The sequence below is a fragment of the Lactuca serriola genome, chromosome 1, assembly GCF_051521515.1.
Source record: "Lactuca serriola cultivar US96UC23 chromosome 1, Lser_US96UC23_V15, whole genome shotgun sequence".
Classification (NCBI taxonomy): domain Eukaryota; kingdom Viridiplantae; phylum Streptophyta; class Magnoliopsida; order Asterales; family Asteraceae; genus Lactuca; species Lactuca serriola.
In genome coordinates this window covers 32,512,583-32,538,254 of record NC_136408.1, presented here as the reverse complement: position 1 = coordinate 32,538,254, position 25,672 = coordinate 32,512,583, and the positions used below count along the sequence as shown (strand labels likewise).

Here is a 25,672-nt window from a genome sequence, read left to right as displayed (position 1 = left end):
CCAAGGCCCAATAATAAATGGGCTTCCCTGAGGCCCAAACCTCAATCTACAAGACAAGCCCAACACAAGGGCCCAAGGCTTAATTATAATATTCTCTACTCATAGTCTCAATTACACAACCCAAAGATTCAGGCCCAACGTCTAAGGCCCACAACAAAGTCTAGCCCAAAAGCCCACAGAGGGGTTACGCGGGGCGTACCCCTTTGGTACGCTTAGCGTACTCCAGCGTGCATGAATCTGATCGGGGACCTGAACCCGGTACGCGGGGCGTTCTCTCGGTTTGCAAGATCCGTTTCCCCTGGTCTTAACCCGATAAGACCTTAGCCCATCTTTTGGATCTAGGCTCCCTAACAGTCCTTATTCCATAAAGTCAGAGACTTTTAGCCTTTACATGGCTGGTGTGAACACAACACACAAAATACTCCTTCTCTTTACTCATTAAGCTCTCCACTCATGCATGAATTGATCTTAACCTTCAAGATCTCGTTTTTATGAAACTACTCCATCAAAAACACTCAAAAGGACAGATAATGGGCTCTAGACTTTAACAACTCACAAAGCTTCAAGCTTTGGGACCAAAAACCCTAAAATGGACCATACTAAGCATAATCAAAAGGAGTATGAAAGCTCTAAACTTTATACCTTCATTTGATGCTCCATCCCCATAAAAGCTCAGATCCAAAGTTTGAACTCCAACTCTTTTCCCTTCAATGCTCCTTCATCACTTTAAAGACTTCACAAAGTCATCCTCAAGGGCTCTCATGCACTCATAATCTCTCATGGACGAAGGTTAAAGGTTTTGGAAGGTTTATTCTCTGGGGTGGGTAGCCAAGAATGAGGCCATCTCATTCTTTATATAGGGTCACTCAAAATATTAGGGTTCCCACTTTGCGCCTAGTACGCCCAGCATACTCCCTGGTATGCCCAGCGTATTGGGTGGCTCTTGCCTAAGGATCACGCGTACACGTACGCTAAGTATACACATATGTACGCCCAACGTACTCCGCTGCAACGTTTCTCAACTTAGGGGCTCTTATTGCCAAAACCCTAAACTTCCTTAGCTCCCTTGATGCAACTGTGATTCCCAAGATTCGCATACCTAAGGAAAGGTAACGAGATGTCCTACTCTTCTAGCAACTTGCCGCAACCCGAGACCTCCTCATGCCCGGCTCGTGGCCCACGATCCCTAACCACGGACAATTCGAAACAGGATGTTACACCTTGAGATTAGACCTGCTCTTTTCATTGAAAATCTCAAAGCAAGCTAATCACACACGAGCACACTTCCCGGAGCTACTCGTGCAAAATAGAAAATGAAAAGGTTTCTGACACCAAAGCATAACGACAGGTATGAGTCAACCTTTGGGACACGTGACTGGTCTTATGAATAGTAAGTGCTCAATAGGACCCAAAATGTCAAATTCAAGAAATCATAAAAACAATATAAAATTTTAGTTACCCGAACCTCCCATCACTCTAAAAAGTCCTTTCTACCTATTCCCTTTTAAATACCTTACTTGGGGACATAGTTTCCAACTATACTTACGGGCCTTTGCGTATTGACATCAATCCCTCGAAAAAAAAAATCTTTGAAGCCCCTCACGGTAATAGACCGTGAGATGTCCCCATAATAGAAAAGTCAAGGAAGAAAATATAAAGAAATAAGTCTAGCGAATAAATTAAAAAGAGTATTATGTGTTTCCTTAGCTTTTGTTATATATATATATATATATATATATATATATATATATATATATATATATATATATATATATATATATATAAATATTATCAAGTTAATTTGTGACCTCTGGGACTCGAATGAGTAAACTCTGAGGGGTTTTCTACATCTAATTGCCTAAAATTGAATTGTTTGGGACTGATTGGGTTGAAAGTTCGCTATACGGGTTCCATAGAAAGTCATGAACTTAATAATAACAAAAAAAAAATACATAGATATGTATAGGTATTCAAATAAAGCTACTCTGTGGCCTTTGATGTTCGGGCAAGTAAACCCGAGGGATCTCTTTTAATCTAGCACACTAAGGTCATCTGGTCTGGATGTGTTGATTGGAAGTCCATTACGTGGATTTCGAAGAAAGCCATGTGCTTTATTTGTAGGAAAAATATAACTAGATGTTATGTATATATAATTAATTTATATTAGTTATAGTTTAATTGAATAATATGCATCATTATATACCCTCGCGTTAGGAAAAATGCTTGGTTGCCAAAAAGATTCCCTTGGACTTGGACTTGAACTTATGACATTTGGGATTAACTGTTAGCTACTTTGACTGGTGTAAGTGGTTTGAAATATGTAACCAATCTGGGTAAATTTTAGGGAATTTTTAGAAAAGATTTTTTAGAAAAAGATTGTTGTTAACCAACAAATAGCTGAAATCGGTCATTGTCATATTTTGTAAAATAAATATGGTTGAGCATATTTTTCATCACATGTGTTTTCAAGAGAGTAAGACCATAATTTGCTCCATGTGTTGATTCAATACTTGTAAGAGTGAACAAATGTTGTGACTTTTGATTATGTTGAGTTGCATTAGGGAGTGGCCAAAAGTCTTCTTTTTACTGTTATATATAATATTGTGGGACTAATGCCAAGTTGACTCAAGGCACGATAGGTACATTCTCAACTATGCTACAAAAATGAGGTTAATTGGGTTGGATCTCTTTCATGTTTGTTTTGGTTATTGCATTAAGTTTCAAAAGTTTGGGTTTTGAATTTTTTTGTTCTTTTCGGCCTAAATTCTTCTTGTTCTTTCTTGGGGACAAGAAATGTTCAAGCTTGGGGAGATTTGTTATGTGCATTTCATGCACCCATTTTGTAGCTTTATTTCATAAAAATGCATTGCATCTAGGCTTAAACTCATGCATTTTACATTTTTTCGGGATTTTCCCTGATACTATTTCACTCGTACACTTTTGTGATATTTCAGGGACTTTTGGAGGTGAGATCTCACTTGAGGAGGTGAATAAAAGATGTGGACAAGATTTCAGGATTTGCGGAGCACCGATCTAATTTCCTCCATTGCTTTCTTCTCCAACACTGACATTACAAGAAACCAATCCTACACCAAACACTTCACAACCCTTTACTACCCATATTACAAATCTGAAAATATTCAGGGAACTCAGGAAGTAAAGTTAGGATAAAATCATGAGGTAACCCTAGATCAAACCTTAACAAATCGATAATATCTAAATGAAGCTTTTTTGCTCATGTGAGCATTAAACCTATTGCCAATCTTTCAGCCATGCCTTTCATGTAATGAGAAGAGTTCAAAATCTTGGATTCCTCATTATGAATGGTTACAGCTTGTGAGGTGAGTTAGACTTGACCAAAGGGAAATGGTTTGGAGGATTAGAAGATTTGGAAAATGGACATGATGATCCAAAACAATACCAATGTCAACTTACTCTATGTCTAGAAGTTTGAGATATGTCAGTATGTTGTGCACCCACCACTCAAATTCACATACCAAAGGAAAAAAAAACATAAAAGCATTTCCAGAGATGGGGGACCACCAGCCAATCCAATATGTTTGCAGAAGTACGAAGGAGGGGCAAAATAGGAATAAGGAGTCCCAGGTGTCATTCGTGCCTTATTAATGGGGAATAACCTTAGCTCATGATCACATCATCATTCATAGAAATTTCTACACCCTAGGAGATTGTAGCATCTTGGATAGCTACCACTATCTTTTTCTATCATTTATTTCCTTGTCATGTATGTTCCATTTCAAGAAAGAGTAATACAAATTATATTGGCTCTTGTTATTCTTGTTATTGCATTAGTCTATAAAAAATTGGTATTAGAGCACTCACCTGGGAGTATGGATAGAGAGAAAGGAGGAGGAAAAGAGACTAGAGGAGCTTAACTTTAGAGGGTTGAATCGCTGGAGTTGGAACTAGGGACCTTGTATGATCGACTGGAGAACCAATGTAATCAGATTCAACACCAAGATGACTCCATAGCTTCTATACAGTTGAAGATGGACCAAAAATTGGAGGAAATCTTGTTATTGCATCCCGATTCTATCCATTGAGGAAACTCCAAAGGTATATAGAGGAGGAACAAGAAATGGAAATGGGGGGGGGGGGGGGGGGGGGGGGGGGTGAAAGCCATAACGGTGGAACCAACTGGAGGTATCGGAAGTTGGATATGCCTATGTTTGATGGAGAAAACCTTGATGGGTGGATCTTGAGAACGAATACTTTACCTTCTATAAACTATCAGAGAGTGACAAGATGGAGGCGAAAGTGGTGGCTCTTGAAGGCGACGCCCTCTTATGGTTTCAATGAGAGCAAGGTAGAAGACCAGTCACGCGATGGAACCAATTGAGTTCGCTCCTCCTTCGACAGTTTCGACCGATTCAGCAGGTACGCTCTACCAACAATAGTTAGCCCTAAGTCAAACCGGTTCGATCCATGAATACTAGCATTCGTTTATCGAACTACTTTACCTGCTTAGAAACATTCCGGATGACGTGATAATAGGCCAATTTGTTAATGGACTCAAGGAAGATATTAGGTCGGAGGTCCAGTTGTTTGAGCCCCGATCCATTGATCATGCGATGTCAATAGCCATCAAGGTCGAAGGAAAACTTTGTCCTCGCACCCATCGGAAACCAAATCTTCCCCCTGCTTCTGCCCAGAAAACGACGCCCCTCATCACACCCATCAAAACCACATTCTACTCATCAAAAGGCCTTAGCAGTCCATCCCAGAACCGATCCACTGAAATTCGAAGACTCACGGATCAGAAACTTCAAAAAACGAGCGAAAAGAGAATTTGTTATCGTCCTCAGGCCCATCGGAAACCAAATCTCCCCCTGTTTCTGGCCAGAAAACGACGCCCCTCATCACACCCATCAAAACCACCTTCTACTCATCAAAAGGCCTTAGTAGTCCATCCTAGAACCGACCCACTGAAATTCGAAGACTCACAAATCAGGAGCTTCAAAACACGAGGGAAAAGAGAATTTGTTATCGTTGTGATGACAAATAGAACCCTGGTCACCGCTACAAGAAGAAGGAATTGAGTGTGTTGATAATCCATGAAGATGAGACTCAAGAAGTCGAATCCCAGCCTGGAAAATGAACCGAAGTTAGAGACTCCAGAAAACACTATCCTTTTAGGGATCTGTTTGAATTCGGTAAATGGGACAACCAACCCAAAAACTCTCAAACTGAAAGGGGAAATGGCAGGAGCTGAAGTAATGGTACTCATTGACCCAGGCGCCACCCACAACTTCTTATCCCTCTCTACTCTAATTTCACCCACCGTTGGGTTTAGAGTGCCACTGGGCACGGGTGAAAATGTCACTGGTAGTGGAAAATGCAAAGGGGTGTCGTGACATGTCCAAGGGAAAATGTCACCGGTTGTGAACAAGCATTAGCTTCCACTTGGTGCTTGAACATGACATAGCAAAAGCTTTGTCACTACTTTGTTTCTTCTAATGCTATACATCTGTACCTCCACTTCTGTCAAACCGGAGATGTGACTTTCACCGCCAATTTATCTCTTCACCTAGAACTTGTTTTCCCAACACATACAGCTTTCAATCCACTTTTGATATCACCGATATCCTCTTCTTATTTTTCCCTTTACACATATGCAATGAAAGATAATAGAGAATATTGCCCATACGACCACTGTTCCTCTCTAATCGATCAATCGATGGCTTATGTTTTACATTCGACACTTCATAGTATAATACCGCTATCCCTCGTTCATCTTCCTGAAGGCCAAATTGATTTGTGCTATGGAAGTGGTTCACCTGATGGCAATGGTTATCTACCATATTGTGGTCTGTGGTGGTGAACCTACCCCACCTCTAATAGATGAAGCAACCCAAAAAAAATTCCCACCACATTGTGGTTAGCGGTGGTCAGTGGTGCATCTTCCCTCTCGACCTACGCTTCTTTCACCACCATCGTCCGATTATGTGAACCTAGGAATTGACGGAGACCGAAGAAACTATGGATCAATCGGTACAAATCAATTTAAAGGTTAAGGGTCTGAAATTTCATCTGAGGTCTGCGCTCTCTCTGTTTTTCATGCAATTGACATTAGAAAATTTTGTTTTCTTTGATAATCACCGTCTTCATCTACGCCAGGAAGTTCGTGGACGTTTGATTAGTCAGCCATTTGCAATTTTGGGAGAAGGAAAAGCAGCGACATAGTTGAATTTTGATTCTCAGCCATGGTGTGGCGGGACATTAATTTCCAACTTTCTCTCTTCTCTTCGTCTTTTCATAATTACATTTTATTTTCTTTTTTCTTTCCATTTCAACTGGCATGCACATCAGATGTTAGCCTGACATAGAATTGCACTTTGGCAGCTCAAGTCTTGGTAATTAGTCTTCTCAGTTTACACTATTTCTCTGTTTTTTCTTAAAATTTGTTCTTTCCAGTAATCTGTCTTACGCGGTTTGTTTGTGACAAAATTTGTTCTTGATCATGAACGAGTGGTAAAGAAAGAAGTCAAATGGGTAACGGTATACTTCCAGTGAGAGACTCTTTGCTTCTTTCTATTTTATGGTTTTTTACCAAAAGATGTGTCAATAAAACTGTTATGGGATGTATACTTCCCTTCCTTTTCTTTGGGTTTCCTGAAGTTCCTCTTAATTAAGAGTTGGTCACTATTTGTTATACTTACAAAAGTCAACCTCATTGCCTTTGATTCTTATTGTGGTGCCTTGGTTTTCTGTAAAAGGGGTTGGAGCCTGAAAAACCCATTATTGGGGTAAAGTAGCCAATTCATGCCTTTATAGACACATGTCACGACTAAAAGATGAACTCGGATATTCACTTGGCATTGGTACACTTATTTCGGATGTTCATTCTTTACCTTATTAGAGATCATCGATAACTTAAAGGGTGTGTCCGTCTCGGTGGATAGAATTTTTTTTTTCCGTTCTTTGCATTCTAGAAAATTTAGAATTCAATATCTAGATGATAGATTAACTGATTAAGAATCGTGTTGCTATTTGTTTCTGTTTCATGCCTGGGAAATCGGATGCAGACATTTTCATTTAATGATGGTTTGAAAGCAATTAACCACTGGATGAAAGCATCTTTGACATAAATTTAGCTTCTGCTTGAATTCCATTTTGCCTTTTTTTTGAACGGCTGAAATTCCATTTTGTATAAATTTGAATATGTTCGGTTTACTATAGTTGTTGTATAAGAAATCACGATGGGGACTTAACTTCTTGATAAACTTGCTGCCTTACTCTTTGAGAGCATGACCCCTTCATCTTGAGCACTATTCGTACCTATTTATAAGCAAATTTATACATTTTTGTTCTGTTTAAAGCTCCTAACACCTTACATATGTGTCGTTTTTTAACATCAGTTTTGGTACCTTTCAAATTCTATATTTGGCATATCTTTTTAGACTCTACAATAAAAGTGTTATTGTTCTCGCACTTTTCCTGAAAGCAAAACAATCTTATCACTTATCAGATTTTCATTTAGATTTATTACTGCAAATTTAGAGTAAACAGTTTAGGGTAATTCACAAAAATTGATCATGATTTCAATTTTGAGATTATTTAGGAAAAAATAATCAGTAAACACCTTGTATGTGACTTTAAGCACCTATTGATTATTTGATTTTAATTCTTCAACTTGTATTGTAGTAACCACTTTGAAAACGCCGATCAAGACACTCCTTTAGAACTTTAAAAGATCCCCTTTGAGACTCGAAAATAATACTAGTACTTAACTGCCACACATTTGGAGCAGTCTTTACTATTTTTATTTTAACTTAATTCGTTTGGGGTATGGCCATATTCGTAAAATGGTTAGGGAATTTATGCTATTTGCTACTTGCTAAGATGGAGGGGTACTAATGCATTACATGTTCAGGGGTAAATATGGAATTTCCTCAAGCTTACACCCCAAGTAAAGGAAGATGAATTTAAGATACCAACTGAATGGAAAACATTACCTACTAAAGATAATAATATAATGCACAAGGAAGGCACCATTTTAAGAATTTTGACAGGGCGTGTGATTTGAGTGATAATAGATCATATGTTGAAAGAAATGATGGTGTTACTTTTGTTAATTGTCATGCAACAAAAATACGTTGGGTAAACTAATACGTAACTTTTTAGAAGCATTTGCTCAAGTTCAAGAGATGCTTGTTAGTGTGGATGTCTTTGCTCCTAAAATTTATTTTCCACCAAATGTTCACTTCTCCCACCAGGTCGCTCTTAAAAATAAATAAGTTTGATCAATACTTTTTTTAAAAATACTTATGTGTCAACCTTTGATTTGAATGAAGACACCATATTAACGAGGAAGTTTGGGGAGGAAATTGGAATTCCACTATTCCAGCAATTCACGACGTAAAGGTGAAAAGTATATATAGATGATAATTTTAGGGTTTCTATTTTCGAATTGACTTCTCACAAAAGCTTCGTGACTTCTTCGTCCGTCGATACTCGATTGCCTGTCCGTCTTCACCGAATCACCGTCTCCGGTCGTCTTCCTCGTCTCCGTCTGCCGAGTGCTGACTGCCGACCTGTTTTCCCGGTTAATTAAAACCCCATTTCCCCTCTCTGAAGTTTCAATCGTCTCAATCTTTCTTCCATTTCAGTGATTATCGATTTCTGGTACAACTGAGTAACTGAGACTACATTTTGCCTTTGTCGATTAGATTCCACTGAGTTTGGGTTTGATTACATTTTGTCTTTATCATATGAATGTTTGGCATTTCCGCTCCCGTTTGGTCCCGTTCACACCCCTAGGAGGGAATGTCAAAGGGGTTTTGGGACTAGGGACCGGGGCCTGGGGGGGTGTTTTGATTTTGAACCTTTTGGGTTCCTCATTCTGGAAGCCTATTTGAATCAATTCTCTTTACACGATCGGATTCGAAATTATTTGAATATCAGGCACACTTTCAGATTTCGGATTTGGTGTTTGATTTAAGATGAATGTTAACGATCTTCACAAGGTTTGGGAAATCAGAACGTTGAAGAGGAAGGTTGGCGGAGATGAGGCTAAGAGATTCCTTGAGAAAATCGCCAAACAGGTCCAACCCATCATGCACAAGCATAAATGGAGGGTTAAGGTTCTATCCGAGATGTGGTATCCTCTTCCTTCATTACATTAGGATTTTAAATCCCTAAATTTGTATGTATATATATATATATATATATATATATATATATATATATATATATATATATATATATTATAAGTTGGTGATCTATTTTGTAGTCCAAAAAACCCACAACTTCTGGGTTTGAACGTGGGACATGGCCTTCATGTGAAGCTGAGACTTCGAAAGCCAAACACGGATTGGGATTTTTACCCTTTTGATCATGTTCTTGATACAATGCTACATGAGCTGTGTCATAATGCCATTGGCCCTCATAATGCCGGGTTCTACAAACTCTGGGATGAGCTTAGAAAGGTATTTACATCTCCATCATTTTACATGGTTATTTGTTGTGTGATCAATTCAAATGTGGTGATGTTATATCATATATGTAGGAATGTGAGGAGCTGATGAGTAAGGGAATATCAGGTTCTGGAGATGGGTTTGATCTTCCAGGTAGACGCTTAGGTGGCTTCTCTCATCAACCTCCTCTCTCATCTCTCAGGCGGACTGCACTTGCTGCTGCAGAAAACAGAGCACGCCAGGGACCATCAGGTCCTAAACGTGTTGGTGGTGATAAATCTATTATGTCTGCCCTAACACCTACACAAGCTGCTGCAATGGCTGCAGAAAGGAGATTGCAAGATGATATATGGTGTGGTCTAGAGGAAATAGTTGAGGAGGAAGAAAGTAGAGCACAGGTGCAACATGCACAGAATGTAACCTCTTCTTCTAGTGACAAGACTAATCAGAAAAGAGGTCCTCATTCAGAATCATGCTTTGTTGATTTGACATCATCACCTACAAGTAATAAACGAAGTCGCCATGAGTTTGATGATCTTGAGAGAACTTGTATTGATTTAACAAGCAGTGCCTCAGCCTCTACAGGAGGATGTGATAATGATATCCATGAGTCATCCTCTGGGTGGGAGTGCATGATGTGCACATTGTTGAATCCGGTAAGAACTGTTTTAAATCCTTCTTGTTCAGTTTTTGCATTAATCTGTTGTTATATTTGTAAGACATGTTTGATTATGATTTATGGCAGGTTTTGGCTCCGGTGTGTGAGCTCTGTGGAACCCACAAACCAAAATCTGTTGAAGACAAGTATAAGACATGGTCATGTAAATTTTGTACGCTGGAAAACAATGTGAAGCTAGAGAAATGTGGGGCATGTGGGCAGTGGAGATATTCTTATGGCCAACCCATAGCAACCCCATCACCAAATGTGGGTACTTAAAACAAACAAACGTACACAAATTTAGAATTGTTTTTCTAATGTTTTGACAAGCAATGGACTTGAAGAATATGATGTTTTAATTTGTTTTGTTCAGAACATGTAAAGAGAACAAGCATCCATCTCTTGATGTTAATTTCATTTTGATGTTTCGTATTTTATCTTTTGGGTTGTTGATGTTGACGGTAGCGGTGATCGTTGTTCGGTTTGAAACCGTGAAACCGGCCAAACCGGTCATCGGTTTGGTTTGGTTTTACGGTTTATATTTTTTTGTACGGTTTGGATTGCGGTTTTGAAATTTTCAAACCGTAGTGAACGATTTGGCTTACGGTTTTTAAGATTTCAAATTGTATAAAAACCGGACCGGACCATAGAGTGTGTGTGTGTGTGTGTATATATATATATATATATATATATATAATTGTATTTTGTTGTATTACATACTAATTTTAATTTATAGATATTACATAGTAAAATTAAAACCTACAATATCTTACTATTCTAGAGTCCAACCCAATCCTAATTTCTGATACATAAAACCCAATTGAAAAAAAAGTATTCAATTTAGGATAGTAAGTCAGATCCTAATTTCTAACTAGTAGATGAAGCACCAATTGAAAAAAAAAAAAAAGTATCCAATCAATCTAGGCAAGTAAGTCACTAACATCCAAATGCTTGATCTAACAATGTTTAGTGTTTTCATTTATTGTTTTTTATTTACTGTTTTGGTTTTGACAACTTTAATATTTCAACTTTTTGTTACAATATTTGACAGAATTTATACTATTTTGACAACTTTAATATTGCAGTGTTGTTGTAATAATATTGCAGTTTTTTTTTCAACAATTTAATGGACTCGATTAAAATGGGCCTAAAAAGCCCAAACCGTGAAACCAAACCGGAACCAAACCGTTAATAACGGTTTGGTTTTGTTCGGTTTTAATTTTTAAACGGTTCGGCTTTTGTTTTCGCTTGATAAAACCGTAACTAACGGTTTGACTTCGGTTTGAGCTAAAAACCGAAAAAACCGAACCGTGAACACCCTTAGTTGACAGTTGACTGTTGTATTCTCTTATGTTTAAGCTCGGGTCTCTCGTCATCCACCAATCTAAATCACGGCACAGTCACAGACACTCTAATTCATTAATTCTTCGGTGTAATGTATGCCTGCCTGGTTCTTCATCTCATGATTCATGAGAATTAGATATGCCTCTCCTCTCCTTGAGCTCTGATTCTCTTCTAGTCTTATACTTGTATATATATATATATATAGATTAGAGTCTCAACCACTCATGTCCACAAATGAAGTTTGTATAAAGAAATGGCATTGTTTCTACATGTGCCAATGACTTGGACTGTGATACCCGGTTCTTTCTGTCCGCACCTTTTCCTTTACACTCATTCTCCAAACACAGCCGTCATAGGAACACAAATACATCCATCAACATTCAAATAAATCACTTTGTTTTATGTATATATAACAATGATAATGAAAGTGTGGGAGGGATGGATGGATAGATGGATACCTTTGTCTCCATGGGTGGTTCCAGTTGCTTTAGCCGGAAGGGTCTATGATGTTGTCGATATCACAGTAGGAGTAGACTGCCCTTGTATAATTTTCCCAGGCTCTCTCCAAGTAAATTTCCCCCCCTCTGTTTCCGGTTATTGAACAATTCAGAAAAGAAAATCCAGTGTCCTCTTCTTATGAGTTCCTGTGGTGAGTTGCAATGACTCCATATTTATCGGTAACAGAATGCAGATTACATTCATGCATGCATCAATCAAACCTAAACCCAACTTTGTATTTGCCAGAGGCTTTGCATTCCAACTTAATATCATTTCTGAAGCCTTCTTTTCATCTCCGATCAAAGAGATATATGGCTTGGAAAGTGGAACAATCACTTTTTCTCCACACCATGAATCTCCATCATATCACATTCACTTGAGAGATCCATAAATTAACAATCAATGAATTAATCTCGCTTAATTGGCATAGATGCATGTATAGTACCCACCTGTAAGTAAGTATCGGGAAGAATGTAGATCTTAGATCTTGATCCTAATGGAATTGTTGAAAGGGACCATATCAACACCATCTTATCTTACTATTGATATGTCTTAACTCTTAACTCTTAGCTCACATTCTAAAACTAGCCAATCGACCAAAAGTCAACCAAGTCAAAAGTCAATGGTCAAAGACAAAGTCAACAGTCAAAATCATCATTAGCTAACTTCCATGTCGTGGCTAGTCCATGGCCACGTCGTAGCTAACAAACTCACTCCCGATCCAACAACTCAGTCGTGAATAATTCGATCCCCACATCGTTGAACACATGCCTCCACATCGTGGCTAACTCCAGACAAAACAGTCGATGACTCCTTCATTGCCACGTCGTGGCTACTGGCTGAGATCAACTTAATAGATTGAGTCCTTAATCCATTAAGCCTTAAACTCCAACTTTCCAGAAAGCTTTTAGGGACTCCAAAGGCTCATAAAATCTAAACTTTATGGACATACATGTCTAATGCATGTCTCTCTCTCTCTCTCTCACACACGCACACACTCACTCACTCATCTAGGTCAAAAATGGTATAAATGGGGTCAAAACCCCATGCATGAACCTAAGATTGCACAACTCTTCAGATCCAGAACATCAAACCATCTAGGGATCTCAATGACCAATAAAGTTGCCAACTTTATTGAATCTAACCACTCAAAACATCATAACTATGAAGAAGAAGCATATAAACCTAGATCTATAAGAGGCTAACCAACAAGATCAGAAAAAGGAACCTCACACAGGTCCAAAAGTTGCTCAAATGAAATCTTTAAGCTTGCCAAAAGGTTCTCTATACCACAAGGGTCTTCTTCTTCCTTCAAAATGCACCAAATCACCAAAAGTAAGCTCAAAATGGAGGAGGGATTTTAGGGGTTTGATTTAAGGTTCTTGGAGGTGATGAGGCCGGAAATAATGCCCTAAATATGATGTTAGAGGCTTAAATACAGAGAAAACCCTAAGGTTATGAGCTTGGACCAAAACAGTCACCACGTCGTGACCCTTCTCTCGCCACGTCATGGGACTCATCAGAAGGAGACTATCATTGAAGCCATGCTACGTCGTGGGCATCCTTGCGCCATGTCGTGGCATAAAGATTTTCCCAATTTTTTTTTCATGTTAAGTCTTTTGTTAAACCATTATAAGAAATGAGTGTTGCATGTCTGCTTCCTTTCGGTGTATGTTTAAAATTATATTGCTTTATTTTTTAGTATATTTTATAACATATACTTAAAGTTTGAATGAATAAATTGTTAAGTATGAATGTTTGATATGTTTCCTCTTTGTCGAGAGAGATTCATAAAAAAATATGGTTGAAGTATGATACCTAGGATGCGGGGGTGGACACCATTAAAATGATGAAATAAGAGGACATACTTAAGCTTATCCGCATGATGTATGTTCGTTTTGCAAACGTTAGCCTTATTTTTTGTATAATATGAAATATATTTGACTATATCATTAATTTCAAGATGGACATCATGCATATACCAATAAGACATTGGTGAATGTGGAAAGATAACCACAATCCTAGTACATATCGAACTCGTTGGATCGACTATATGATATTTTCTTAAACTTAATAAAAAGGATGAGAAACATATTAAGTTAGTGTGCTTTACGTGATGGATTTAAAATTATTTATATAGTTAGGTGTAGTTAAATGAGATTTATAGAAATTAGACATAGGTGGAAGAGTTTATAAATTTTGTTAGATTTTTCTAATAAATTAACAAATAAATAAATTCATATTTTTTTTGGGGTTAGGAAACAACTATTTATTTAAAAATTTAATATTAACTAGGAAAGGTATCCATGCTTTGCATGGATTGGGAAAGATTTTGTTTTTTCCAGCAATTACTTCATCCTTAAAGCAAATATTATGTGCATGTGCAGTTTAAAATCATCCCTTAATAGCAAGAAACTTTCATTTTTGTATCATTTGTTTTTTTTTTCCAACCAGAAACAACAATTTAAATTGTAATGATGATTGAATGTTTCGATGTTCTTCTACACCTAAGAAAATAGAAGTATTTAGGAGATGTATATGCTATTTGCTCCAGGTTTGGCCTCTGTTTCAGGAGTATTTTCATTATCGTGCTTGCTTTCATTTTTGCAACCCGAGAATATATGCTCATAGTTCTTAACATACATCCCCACACCAAGTTCTGCAAAATATCAACTGTAGTGATTAAAGCTTTATACTTTTTTGACCATTTAAGAAAAATAAAATTCCCAGCTATCCGTTTTTGGAAAAGTTGAAATACACAAGACTCTCAAGTCTCACCATCTTACCGATTTAGCTGTTGAACTATTATTTCTCTTATGATTATTTTTATAATAGCTCAATGACTAAATTCATAAAATGATGAAAGCACAAGTGTTTTTTGTATTTTGCCCATAAATCTTTTATGATGTAAAACTTGCTCTTACCAAAAGCTAAAAATGATAGAGGGGCATATTTGAGTGGTCATAACTCATTCAGTCGCTGTACAAATTCAAATATGTTGATGACAAACTCTTCCTTTTTAGAAATCAATGTTAAAGGACCAATAGGAAGCCTGATAACAATGCAAAAGAAGTTGTAACCATCAGTTGGTTTTGTATGTTCCATAATGCAATTTTTTTAGGAACCAAAGACAAATGGCTAACAATTATTTATTTCTCATCACCATATTGTGCTAGTGTGCTACTATTAATGTGCACGTCTTTTCTCACAATGGTCATTTAAGTGGGCAGTTTGCTCAGAGAACAGAATATTTTTTTAATGTGTTGGGTATGTATAAGATTTTGATGTTGATATCAATTACAATTGCTTCTATAAAAAGATTGAATAGATTAGTAGTTTTAGTGTAAAAAATTATCCAAGATTCAGAAAAAATAAAACAACATACCATCATAATATTCTCCATCTAAGATCAGATCAAGTGCAAAATCAAAATAAGGAACTTGAATGCTTAACCCAAAAAGGTTGAAATCATCTTGAATGTAGTCATCATCAACTTCCACAAACCCCTGAACAAGTTGTCAAAAATATCACAAGAAGTTTCAATTTACAATGAAAAGCATATCAATTTGGACAAACATAAACAATATTTATATCCTTTACATGTAGTAAGCACGGAAAAAAAATATAGTAAAGACAATCTGGTTCAATCAAAATGGAGGATCTATTATCTTTTCTCGTTTTTCTTTTTCAAAAAATGATCTTGGAGGTTGTGTAATGCTTACTCTCAAACTTTTCGTTTACACAGTACTAATATTCTTTGTTTCTCTCTTCATCTTTGGATTCCTATCCAATGATCCAGGACGTAATCCTGGATATGAAGAATAAAATAAAATTTTCGTTTTTCTTGTCATCAAGCAGTTGGGATACATTGTGAAACTTAACTTCAAAACTCAATATCAACTGGGTAGGGCACAATTAAATATCATGTGTAATTGGAGACCTGTTCTATTAAACTGTAATGAATTTCACCTCACCTGTAAGGAAATTGAGTGACATACTATCCATTAATCTGGTCACACGCTTCAATTTTTCTTAGCAAGTGCAATCCTGCCGGTATTGGGGTTTCCGCATCTTAAAAGAGACATGAACGGTAGATTAATGTCAGATCTATTAAGTCCTTTTGAGCTTTAAGAGCTTCGGTAAGCCATGCATGCACGGAAAGCTAGCAACTTTACGTGGTAAACCATCTCATGGAAGTCAGATCTAAGTTTTGGAGTAAAGTTTTAATGGATTAAGAGCTGGAAAATGGCAAATGGCTATATGGGCAAGTACGTTGGACGTACAAGTAGGTACGCTTAGCGTACAAGTCCTAAAGTGAGTACATTGCACATACGTGCCGAGTACGTGGGCGTACTCAGTCAGTTGGGACTCAAACATTTTGGGCTTCGGTTTGGGCCATATTGGACTTAGATTCTTAGGGCCTTGTTGGGCCATCAAGTTTTGGGTTGATGTCTGTTTTGGGTTCTCTTGGAAAAGGCACATGAAAGGGATTTAAGCCCAATTTTCCATGATTGGGCCCTGGATGATTATTTTGGTAATTGGGCCTTTTGGATTGTAAGGTTGGGCCTTAGTCATGGACCAAACTAGGTAAGGGGTAAAATGGTCTTTTTACCCTAATTTTTGGATTGATGGTTATAGAATGGAATCCACTTATTAATTGGATGTTATTTGGTATTGATAGCTCAGGGATTTGTTGGACCAACAGTCAAAGATTTATCAGTGTGATTCACTAGTTCGAAGTGAGTTTCCTCATTGTGTTTAGCGGGTCGAAGGCACCAATTCCAGCCCATGATTTTTTTTATGTTAGGATTCTAGATGTCTGCGTGACTCTTGCATGTGTTATGTACTCTTATGCTTATAGGGTGGGGCCCGATGACCATTTTGTATGTTATGTATCTTTGTTATTATTGCATGTTTTATGTGTTTATATGTTTATATGTTATATATGTATGTCGGGCGGGGCTTGATGACTGACAGATCTGTATACCCAGTGGGGCTCGATGTCGGGCGGGTCCCGATGATGGGCGAGGTCCATTATGTGTTATTATGTATGATATGTGGTATTTTGGGGAACTCACTAAGCTTTGTGCTTACAGTTTTCAATTTATGTTTCAGGTACTTCCAGTTCCAAATGGAAGGACTCAGGATGATTGCAGAGCACACACCACCTTGTTCCACATTTGTGATGATTGGTATATTTTTGTTTTATTTGGATTTTATGATGATGTTTCTGGAATAATGGTTTTATTAATTTAAAAATGAGATTTTTGGGTGTTATTTTTGGGATGTTACAGCTTAATGAAGAAAATGACACTTTAGTTAGTTCCCACGAAGTGGCAAAGGTGACCACGACGTGGCGGAGTTTGAAGCCTCGACTGTTTGTCCCGGCATGGCCACGACATATCCAAAAAAGGCCACGACATGGAAATAGTTTGCATGGTGACTATTGGAGTTTGACTTTAACCTAGGGGTATTTTGGGTATTTTGAGTTGTATTCTGAGTTTTAGTTACTGTTTGTTGTAAAAGTGAACGATAGATATGGTATTCGGAGCAACATACTGAGGGTTGTTTTTTTCACTATATTTGTGGGTCAAAGGAACCAATGTCGACCCATTAGGTTATGCATCCTGGTATATAGGATGTTGTTATGATGTAGTGATCTTTTAGATTTGTACGCTGGTTTACAGGATGATGCTATGTTGTATTGATTTGTTAGATATGTATCCTAGTATATAGGATGTTGCCATGCTTTAGTGATTTGTTAGATCTGTATCCTGGTATATAGGATGTGCTATGCGGTAGTGATCTGTCGATTTGTATGACTACTTGTACTTTCTGGTTATTGATTATTATTGTATATGTCGACATGTTATGGTTTGTTGGGTTGAGGTGGTACAACTTTGTGTTGAAGACCAAGATACCTGAGGCGGTCCGATAGACTTAAGGCCCTGTGAGGCGGTCCAATCAGATCGAAGGCTAGGAGAGCAGTTCGTATAGGTTGTAGGCCCTGAGAGGCGGTCTAGTCAGGCCGAAGGCTCGGAGAGCGGTCCAGATAGGATGTAGGCCCGACGAGGCGATCCAGTCATGTTGAAGGCTTTGAGAGCGGTCTAGATAGGCTGTAGGCCCGACGAGGCGGTCCAATAATGCTGAAGGCTCTGAGAGCGGTCTAGATAGGTTGTAGGCCCAGCGGGGCGGTCCAGTTATGTTGAAGGCTCATGTATGCATATTGTTGTCTGTTGGTTGCGTGCAATACTTTGGGGTAACTCACCAAGCTTTGTGCTTACAGTTTATGTTTATGGTTTCAGGTACTTTAGATGATCGGAGCAAGACCAAGGTTTGATCGTACACATCCTTCAAGTGTATGAGATTTGATTTTGGGATACTCTGATTTGTGACTTTGACACCTTGGAAACTATGTTTGTAAACATTTATGGTTTTTAGCTGATTTTGAAAAATGAAAATTTTACCTAGATTTTGGGATGTTACAAGTATTTCTTTCGTTTGAGACATTACATTTCTAAGTTGAAGAACATCTGCTTCATCTATAATGTTCATGACATACCCATGCTCTGGGTGTTGATAACAATGATATACTACTATTAAACATATTTGCATTGTTTTTAACCAAATAAAACAATGTTTGACGGTCAAAATTAGGCGGAAGTAGTAAACATAAGTTGTTAAACTTTGTTCTAACGTACGTGTTAATTCCATTAATTAGTTGCCGAAACCCTCGGTACATAAAATATCGAAACTCATATTTTGACTGAAAATTAAGCAAAAATTTCTCCCTAAAACTGAGATTTCTGATTTTTTTTTTTAAAAATAAGGAAATGTTTTTATATGACTAGAAAACCGTTCGAAATGGCCTTAAAAAACTACCCATTCCATGAAGCATTAAGGGTATTCCGCGGAGGTCTCAAATCAACCGCTTTGCGGATGAGTTAATGCTTATTTACCGCCCGCAACTACCAATTCGCAGATGCTGCAGAGCATTCCGTGGAGGGAGCTCTGCGGACCTCTATTTCGCCGTTTCCATCTCGGTTATAATTACAAAACTGCCATTCCGCGGAGGCCTCTTGGAGTCCACAGAGCCCGTAGAAGGGATCTCCACGGAAAGCATGACTATATCTGTAAATTATGTTTTTGTGTCTAAAATTTGAAATCCCCCCAATAAAATGTTAATTAGTGGCAAAATCCCCTTTTTATGAGCAATTCCATATAGTCGATGAGAGTCCGTTTAAAATTGTATTTATCTTTACCTTTAATTTAATTTAAGGGTTATTATATGTGTTTTTCTTAAAGTTATGTGAAATGTGGTTCGAAATTTAAAATAGTTCAAAAAACTGTTATTTTTTCTTTTGGAAGAAAAACCAAAATAACCCAATTTTATATCATCGGAAATAGGTTTTATAATTCATATTCATATATTTCAATAAAAAACCAAGCATCACTTTTTGCATAATGTCAACAAAAAAAAACGTTGTTATTTAGCGCTGAAAAAAAACATAACCTATATTTTTTTTGAATCAAGTTACAAAAAGTAGACAAAGGAAAATACGTTAATTTGACATTTTAATACAATTAGAACATCATATATAAGCTGATATAACACTAGTTGATCAAAGGGATTACATTAAAGGGATGAAGAATAGTTTTTAGAATTTGAATAGGAGAAGATGAATATTATGAATGAGACGAAGATGAATGCAAAATAATTATTTTACTCTGTAAATAATATCTATTTTGTAATACCTCTGGTGTGTGTGGGACGGTTAAACCAACAAAACCAATCAAATGAAACATTTGTATTTAATATATAACTTTTGACATGTAAGATGGATTAACCATTAAACTTGTAATTACTGTACAAACTAACAAATAAAAAAATGAAACAAGTGTATTTTATCGAGATTAAAATATCGAACTCATGAAAATCCACTACCAAATCCAAAGTTATAGATCCTATAGATCGACTTTCTAAACGATCAAAATACGAATATAACAAAATTTTATAAGGATTTGGGTTTTTAATAAGCTCAAACAATTTTTTGATTTGTAATTTTAGAAAGTAAACGTCGCCAAGCCCCAATCAATCAATTAAGTGACATAAACACTGAAATATTTAAGATTAAATAGATGAAGTAATCCAAATGGATGAAAAAAAAAAGTTTATTATTGCTAAAGATGCCACGACACTTAAACACAAGAAAACGACGTCGTACCAATTCTTCTAGACTCGAAAGATCGGTGCCCTTTGTCTCTCTCATTCATACTAAACTCACCTGTAGAAAAAAACAACAAAGAAACACAAAAAAATAAAATAAATTTCAGTCTGTTCAAAGATTCTTCATGTTCTTTAAACCAAAAGAGGTAAGAAGATAAGAAATTTTCAGACAGAGAAGAGACTTTTTACATCTCATCGTCTTCCCTTGGCCATTTCTTTCATGTACTGATCTCTCTGAACTTGCAGAAAGAAAACCCTTATTCAAAAGTTTATATTATCTTTTTCTGATTTTCTAGCTTTAGCCCTTTTTATGAACTTTTTTTCTTGGTGGGGTCTTTGGATTTTCTTGATTTTGGGCCGAGTTCAGGTCAATCATAGCTGTGTCTCGAAGAAATAAACGCATTTTCTTTATATTTTCGTTCGATAGAGAGTATTGTCTCGAGTCTATTATTACCCCCACTTCTTGCTTCCCTCTTTACTACACAAACTGATGCATTATTTACAGTCTTCCTATTTCAAGATTTAGTGGGTGCTTGTGCTTTCTTGCTACTAAATGTAGGCTGTTTGGTCGATATTTTTGTCATTTCTATTGTAGGGTTTATCAATATCATACGTCTTCTTTTGTTCTTATATGATATTTCGTTACATACTAAAGCATTTGGGATTCCTTTTGCAGATTTAGGGGTAATACAGAAAAACTTAGGACAAGATGGCCGGAGGAGGTGGCGGAGCAAAAGCCGACGAACCGGCGCCACACCCACCGAAAGATCAGCTTCCAAATGTTTCCTATTGCATTACCAGTCCACCCCCATGGCGTAACCTTCTTGTTTCCCCTTTTATTTTCTTTCATGGTTTTTAGTATATTATCATTTCATTCATGGTTCTTATAGTTGTGAAAAAAAAGGTGTTTCAAGATTCTTTATATGCTTTAGGGAACATGTTTGTGTGAATATTTAAGGTTTACTTGGTATCAATTCCTTCTGATTCTTGTGCAATCTTTATTCAGTTCCTTATTTAATTTAAAAGGTTCACATTACCTTTTTCAACTCCTTTTCATATACAACTTGCGTTATGGTATCTTCTATTACACTTTCTCTAAGAGTATACTTTATTTACTTAATTATGGTAACCAAATTTGGGTGTTGAAATTTCATTTAGTTCAAATCAATTTTTGTGTTTGCAGCTGAGGCCATACTACTTGGATTTCAGCATTATTTAGTAATGCTCGGGACAACAGTTATCATTCCCACAGCTCTTGTTCCTCAAATGGGAGGTGGCGATGTAAGACATTCAAATGAAGTTTTGATATGTCATATGTATTAGTTAATATGTTCATGTGTTAATTACCATGGTAAATTAAATAATATGGAACTCTTTTTTTTATTGTATGATTTTGTTAGGAGGATAAAGCAAAAGTCATCCAAACTATGCTTTTTGTAGCGGGGTTGAACACGTTGCTGCAAAGTCTTTTTGGGACCCGGTTGCCTGCTGTGATTGGGGGTTCATATACTTTTGTTGCACCCACAATCTCCATAATATTATCGGGTCGTTGGAGCGATCAAGATCCTGAACTGGTTTGTGAATTGAATTCCCTTGAATCTTGAAAATGATGTTTGAAAAATATTTAAGAAAATGATGACACATGGGGAAGTGGAATGAAAAAGTAAATGATGGGAAACTTGTAAAAAGTTTGGAGTTTTTCCTAACTTTCTCTACTAGCTTATTTTTTTCTTGATTTTTTAGCTTGTCATGTTTGCCAAACCAAAAAGTAACTTATAAGCTAGCTTTTTAAAAAACTATTCAGACTTTTTTCAACGAGCTTATTGAGCTTTTTTAAAATTCTCCCAAAACCTTTTATTAATTATAGAAGAAAAAAAAACTCAATCTTCTACATGCCCTTTTATGTCGTTTTACATATTTCAACTAGCTTATCAGCTAGTTTTACCAAAGGTCATTTTTGTCAGCTAGCAGCTAGCTTTTCCACCAAACATAACCTAAGTTATTATTTTTGGATTATATAAAAAAGAAACACCCTTATATAGTTTGTCAGATTATGTACTATACTCGTTAATTCTACTAAGTCAAAAAGAAACAATACCTAAATTTCTCATGAATTACGATTTTCATGTATTCTTTTTTCAGAGATTCAAGAAAACAATGCGTGCAATCCAGGGTGCTATGATCATTGCTTCCACACTTCAAATCGTGCTAGGTTTCAGCGGTCTTTGGCGAAATATTTGTAGGTCAGTTTAAAATGTCTTTAAAATCCTCTCAAAGTTGCTAACATTTGCTCTTAAGACCCTTGAAATTTGTCTTATTCAAGGCCTTAATATCGTCTCTTAAATAACAGTCAAATTGCAGGAAATAGCAATATAATCTGTCTTTTTTATATATATGGCCATTGCACTTGCATTTTGTTACCCATAATAGCAACACTTACAAATCTTTACACATATTGGCAACATACATATAGTTTCCTAAAATAGTAGCAGTATACTTACATTTATTACCAATAATAGCAATATGTTAACAAGTACATTATCTATATTGGTAGCAATAGCAAAATGTAAGTATGTTGCTATTATTTTTTAAAATATATAAGTATGTTGCTATTATGGCTAAAAATTTAAGTTCATTGGCATCATCAGTTATAAGTACGTTGCTATTATATGTATAAGATAAATTACATTCCACATATTTGGTAATCAAAATTTGTGTCTAAAAGTTATATTATTGTCTCAATTGTGGTTGTAGGTTCTTGAGTCCACTTTCTGTTGTTCCATTGGTTGCTCTTGCTGGTTTTGGGCTGTATGAATTTGGATTCCCTGGGGTGAGAAACATTTCTAGAACAAAATCTTGTATAAAACGAATCTAATTGTGCTTGTTTTTCTTTTTCAGGTTGCAAGATGCGTTGAAATAGGGCTTCCTCAGCTCATATTTCTGATCATTGTCTCTCAGGTAATATTGATTTTTTTTTTCGATTATTGATTTTAAAAAATTCGTTTTGATTGCTTAATTTGTTTGGTTACTTACATGCAGTATTTACCGCATCTGATACATTCTGGAAAGAACATCTTTGATCGCTTTGGTGTTCTGATTTCGGTTGCAATTGTTTGGATTTATGCTCACCTACTCACGGTTGGTGGGGCCTACAACCATACTGCTCCTAGGACCCAATCAAACTGTCGGACTGATCGTTCTGGACTCATCGATGCTGCTCCCTGGTTAGTCCATGTTCCTTGTTTCATTCTTACCTGCCAATGAAAAATAAAAAAGAATATACGTGGAAAACTCCAAAACCAGAGAAAAGCCACGGGCATAATTATTACAATCACATTGACAAATCTCTCAAGCAAATCCGCTTAATTACCACCCACACTTTCCAAAGATTTGATTCATACTTGTTACACTCTAAAACAAGAGAAACAAAAAAGACATAATTTAACCGTTGATCTTTTCTTTCAATTTCAGGATAAGAGTTCCGTATCCCTTTCAATGGGGTGCACCCTCTTTTGATGCTGGTGAAGCCTTTGCTATGATGATGGCTGCTTTTGTTACTCTTGTGGAGGTCCGTTTTTTTCCTTTCTATTTAACAAGTTTCTTCTTTTATGCTTGTTAACTGTGTAGGGTTTGAGGTTTAGGGTGTAATACCATCAAATCCCTTTGTTTCTTTTCTCCATTATGAATTCGATTAAATATTTTAACATTGTTTCACCTCTATGATCAGTCAACTGGTGGGTTCATTGCTGTATCAAGGTATGCAAGTGCAACTCACATGCCTCCATCTATTCTAAGTCGTGGTGTCGGTTGGCAGGTAAATTGAAATTCAAAAATTACAACATTTCCAGTTTAGGTTGTATCATGAAGTTTGCAACATTTTTTTTTTCTTGTCCTTTTTGACAGGGAGTTGGCATTTTGTTGTCTGGCGTGTTTGGAACAGTAAACGGATCTTCAGTATCTATGTAAGTCACAATAAGTCATTAACAACATTTTTTACTTCCGAATTGTATTGTTTTAAGCACTGTTTGATATGAAACTTTCTCATAATGGGTTTTCAGTGAGAATGCTGGCCTTTTGGCATTGACACGTGTGGGTAGTCGAAGAGTGGTGCAAATCTCAGCTGGCTTCATGATCTTCTTTTCGATTCTTGGTAAAAGATTTTTTGTCGCTTTTTACTTCTAAAAAACAGTTGATAATTCAAGAAACATACCGGTCAAAATTCAGGGAAATTTGGAGCTGTTTTTGCCTCAATTCCAGCACCCATCGTTGCTGCTCTATATTGCCTTTTCTTTGCTTACGTGGGTAAGTTTAACAAATTTCAATTTTTTTTTCTTTTCGATTCCATTACGAATTGGGCTTCACATGGGCATTGGGCTCTTATGTCAGCCACCTAGTGGGCCACTCTGTGTCTGATTTCATCTCACATGATGGAGCGATGTGCCAGTGTGTTCACGGGTTTTGGAAGAATAATATTTTTGCAGAAATTTATGTTTGTTTTTTGTTTTTGATTTTATTATGTTGTCATGTTTTTGTAGGTTCTGCTGGTCTGAGTTACCTTCAATTCTGCAACCTCAACAGTTTCAGAACAAAATTCATTCTTGGATTTTCCTTCTTTCTGGGCTTGTCTATTCCCCAATACTTCAATGAATACGAAGCTATTAATGGTTATGGCCCTGTCCACACATCTGCAAGATGGGTACGCAAAAAAAAATTAAAAAAAAATCCATTTTTCTAAAATATTACTCTACTAAATATTCGTTTCTTTTTTCAAATTTGTAGTTCAACAACATGGTGAATGTTCCTTTCTCATCTGAAGCCTTTGTGGCGGGTATTTTGGCGTATTTTTTGGATAACACGCTTCACAGAAAAGATGGTTCCATAAGGAAAGACCGTGGGAAACATTGGTGGGACAAGTTTCATTCTTTCAAAACGGATTCAAGAAGTGAAGAGTTTTATGCATTGCCTTTTAATCTTAACAAATACTTTCCATCTGTGTGAATTTTAAAAGAGGTAGGAGGAGAAATCTAAAGGGTATTTTGGTGATGTTATTTTAGTTAAATATGGAACTAATTCTAAAGTAGTATGAGTTTGATCCAATCCGCGAATGATTCTTAGAACATTCGTTAATTGATTTTGTTTTTTTTTGGTATTGTAAATTTGACTGGTAATTTGGATGTTAAAGAGGAAGGATTGGTTTGACTATGATAGTTTGTTGACATCCACTTTATTATATTGTTTGCTGACTTTATGTCAATTAGTGGAACAATTTTAGAAGAAAGTGCACTTTTTGGTTAGAGTTGAGGGAGAAAGTGTTGGCAAAAAGCATCAAATCCAGCAGAAAGTGTTGGCAAAAGCTCCCTGAAAGGTGATAAAGTGGAGCTCCAAATGGGATTTTGAGCTGGGAATTTTAATATTTAATTGTGAATTAATAAAAGGGTGGTTAAAGAATTTGTTTACAGTGTTTCCTTCTTTCTTTGTCTTGTGGGTCTTATTTATTATTTATGTTTT

At 36.6% G+C, this 25,672-nt stretch overlaps 2 protein-coding genes across 8 annotated transcripts; both read left to right on the top strand.

Annotated features, from left to right (window-relative positions):
- Positions 1-4,133: 4,133 nt before the first annotated feature.
- Positions 4,134-10,532, top strand: LOC145081113 (DNA-dependent metalloprotease WSS1-like). 4 transcript variants are annotated; one of them, XM_079023222.1, is made up of 5 exons: positions 4,134-6,056; positions 6,143-9,121; positions 9,254-9,449; positions 9,530-10,093; positions 10,183-10,532. In XM_079023222.1, exons 2-5 carry the CDS (start codon positions 8,964-8,966, stop codon positions 10,372-10,374), a joined length of 1,110 nt encoding a protein of 369 aa, XP_078879348.1. In that variant the 5' UTR covers positions 4,134-6,056; positions 6,143-8,963; the 3' UTR covers positions 10,375-10,532. The 4 variants fall into 4 exon arrangements, with proteins under 4 accessions (XP_078879348.1, XP_078879346.1, XP_078879350.1 ...); XM_079023220.1 differs by having other exon boundaries at positions 6,139-9,121; XM_079023224.1 differs by having other exon boundaries at positions 6,139-9,121; positions 9,235-9,449.
- A 9,625-nt stretch (positions 10,533-20,157) lies between these two features.
- Positions 20,158-25,366, top strand: LOC145081067 (nucleobase-ascorbate transporter 6-like). Of its 4 annotated transcripts, none has more exons than XM_079023217.1 (15): positions 20,158-20,310; positions 20,841-20,979; positions 21,348-21,445; positions 21,565-21,738; positions 22,307-22,407; positions 22,919-22,994; positions 23,063-23,122; positions 23,204-23,388; positions 23,636-23,732; positions 23,892-23,978; positions 24,068-24,126; positions 24,223-24,314; positions 24,389-24,466; positions 24,700-24,860; positions 24,944-25,366. In XM_079023217.1, exons 2-15 carry the CDS (start codon positions 20,874-20,876, stop codon positions 25,160-25,162), a joined length of 1,593 nt encoding a protein of 530 aa, XP_078879343.1. In that variant the 5' UTR covers positions 20,158-20,310; positions 20,841-20,873; the 3' UTR covers positions 25,163-25,366. The 4 variants fall into 4 exon arrangements, with proteins under 4 accessions (XP_078879343.1, XP_078879344.1, XP_078879345.1 ...); XM_079023218.1 differs by having other exon boundaries at positions 20,227-20,386; XM_079023219.1 differs by lacking the exon at positions 20,158-20,310 and adding an exon at positions 20,441-20,755.
- The last annotated feature ends 306 nt before the right edge of the window (positions 25,367-25,672 follow it).

Excerpts from the sequence above, each read along its gene's own strand:
- LOC145081113 (XM_079023222.1), top strand. The coding sequence starts at position 8,964 with ATGAATGTTAACGATCTTCACAAGGTTTGGGAAATCAGAACGTTGAAG. Across the intron at positions 9,122-9,253 it reads AAGGTTCTATCCGAGATGTG|TCCAAAAAACCCACAACTTC; the intron begins GTATCCTCTTCC and ends TCTATTTTGTAG. Across the intron at positions 10,094-10,182 it reads TGTGCACATTGTTGAATCCG|GTTTTGGCTCCGGTGTGTGA; the intron begins GTAAGAACTGTT and ends GATTTATGGCAG.
- LOC145081067 (XM_079023217.1), top strand. The coding sequence starts at position 20,874 with ATGGCCGGAGGAGGTGGCGGAGCAAAAGCCGACGAACCGGCGCCACAC. Across the intron at positions 21,446-21,564 it reads CTCAAATGGGAGGTGGCGAT|GAGGATAAAGCAAAAGTCAT; the intron begins GTAAGACATTCA and ends TGATTTTGTTAG. Across the intron at positions 23,123-23,203 it reads TTCTGATCATTGTCTCTCAG|TATTTACCGCATCTGATACA; the intron begins GTAATATTGATT and ends ACTTACATGCAG.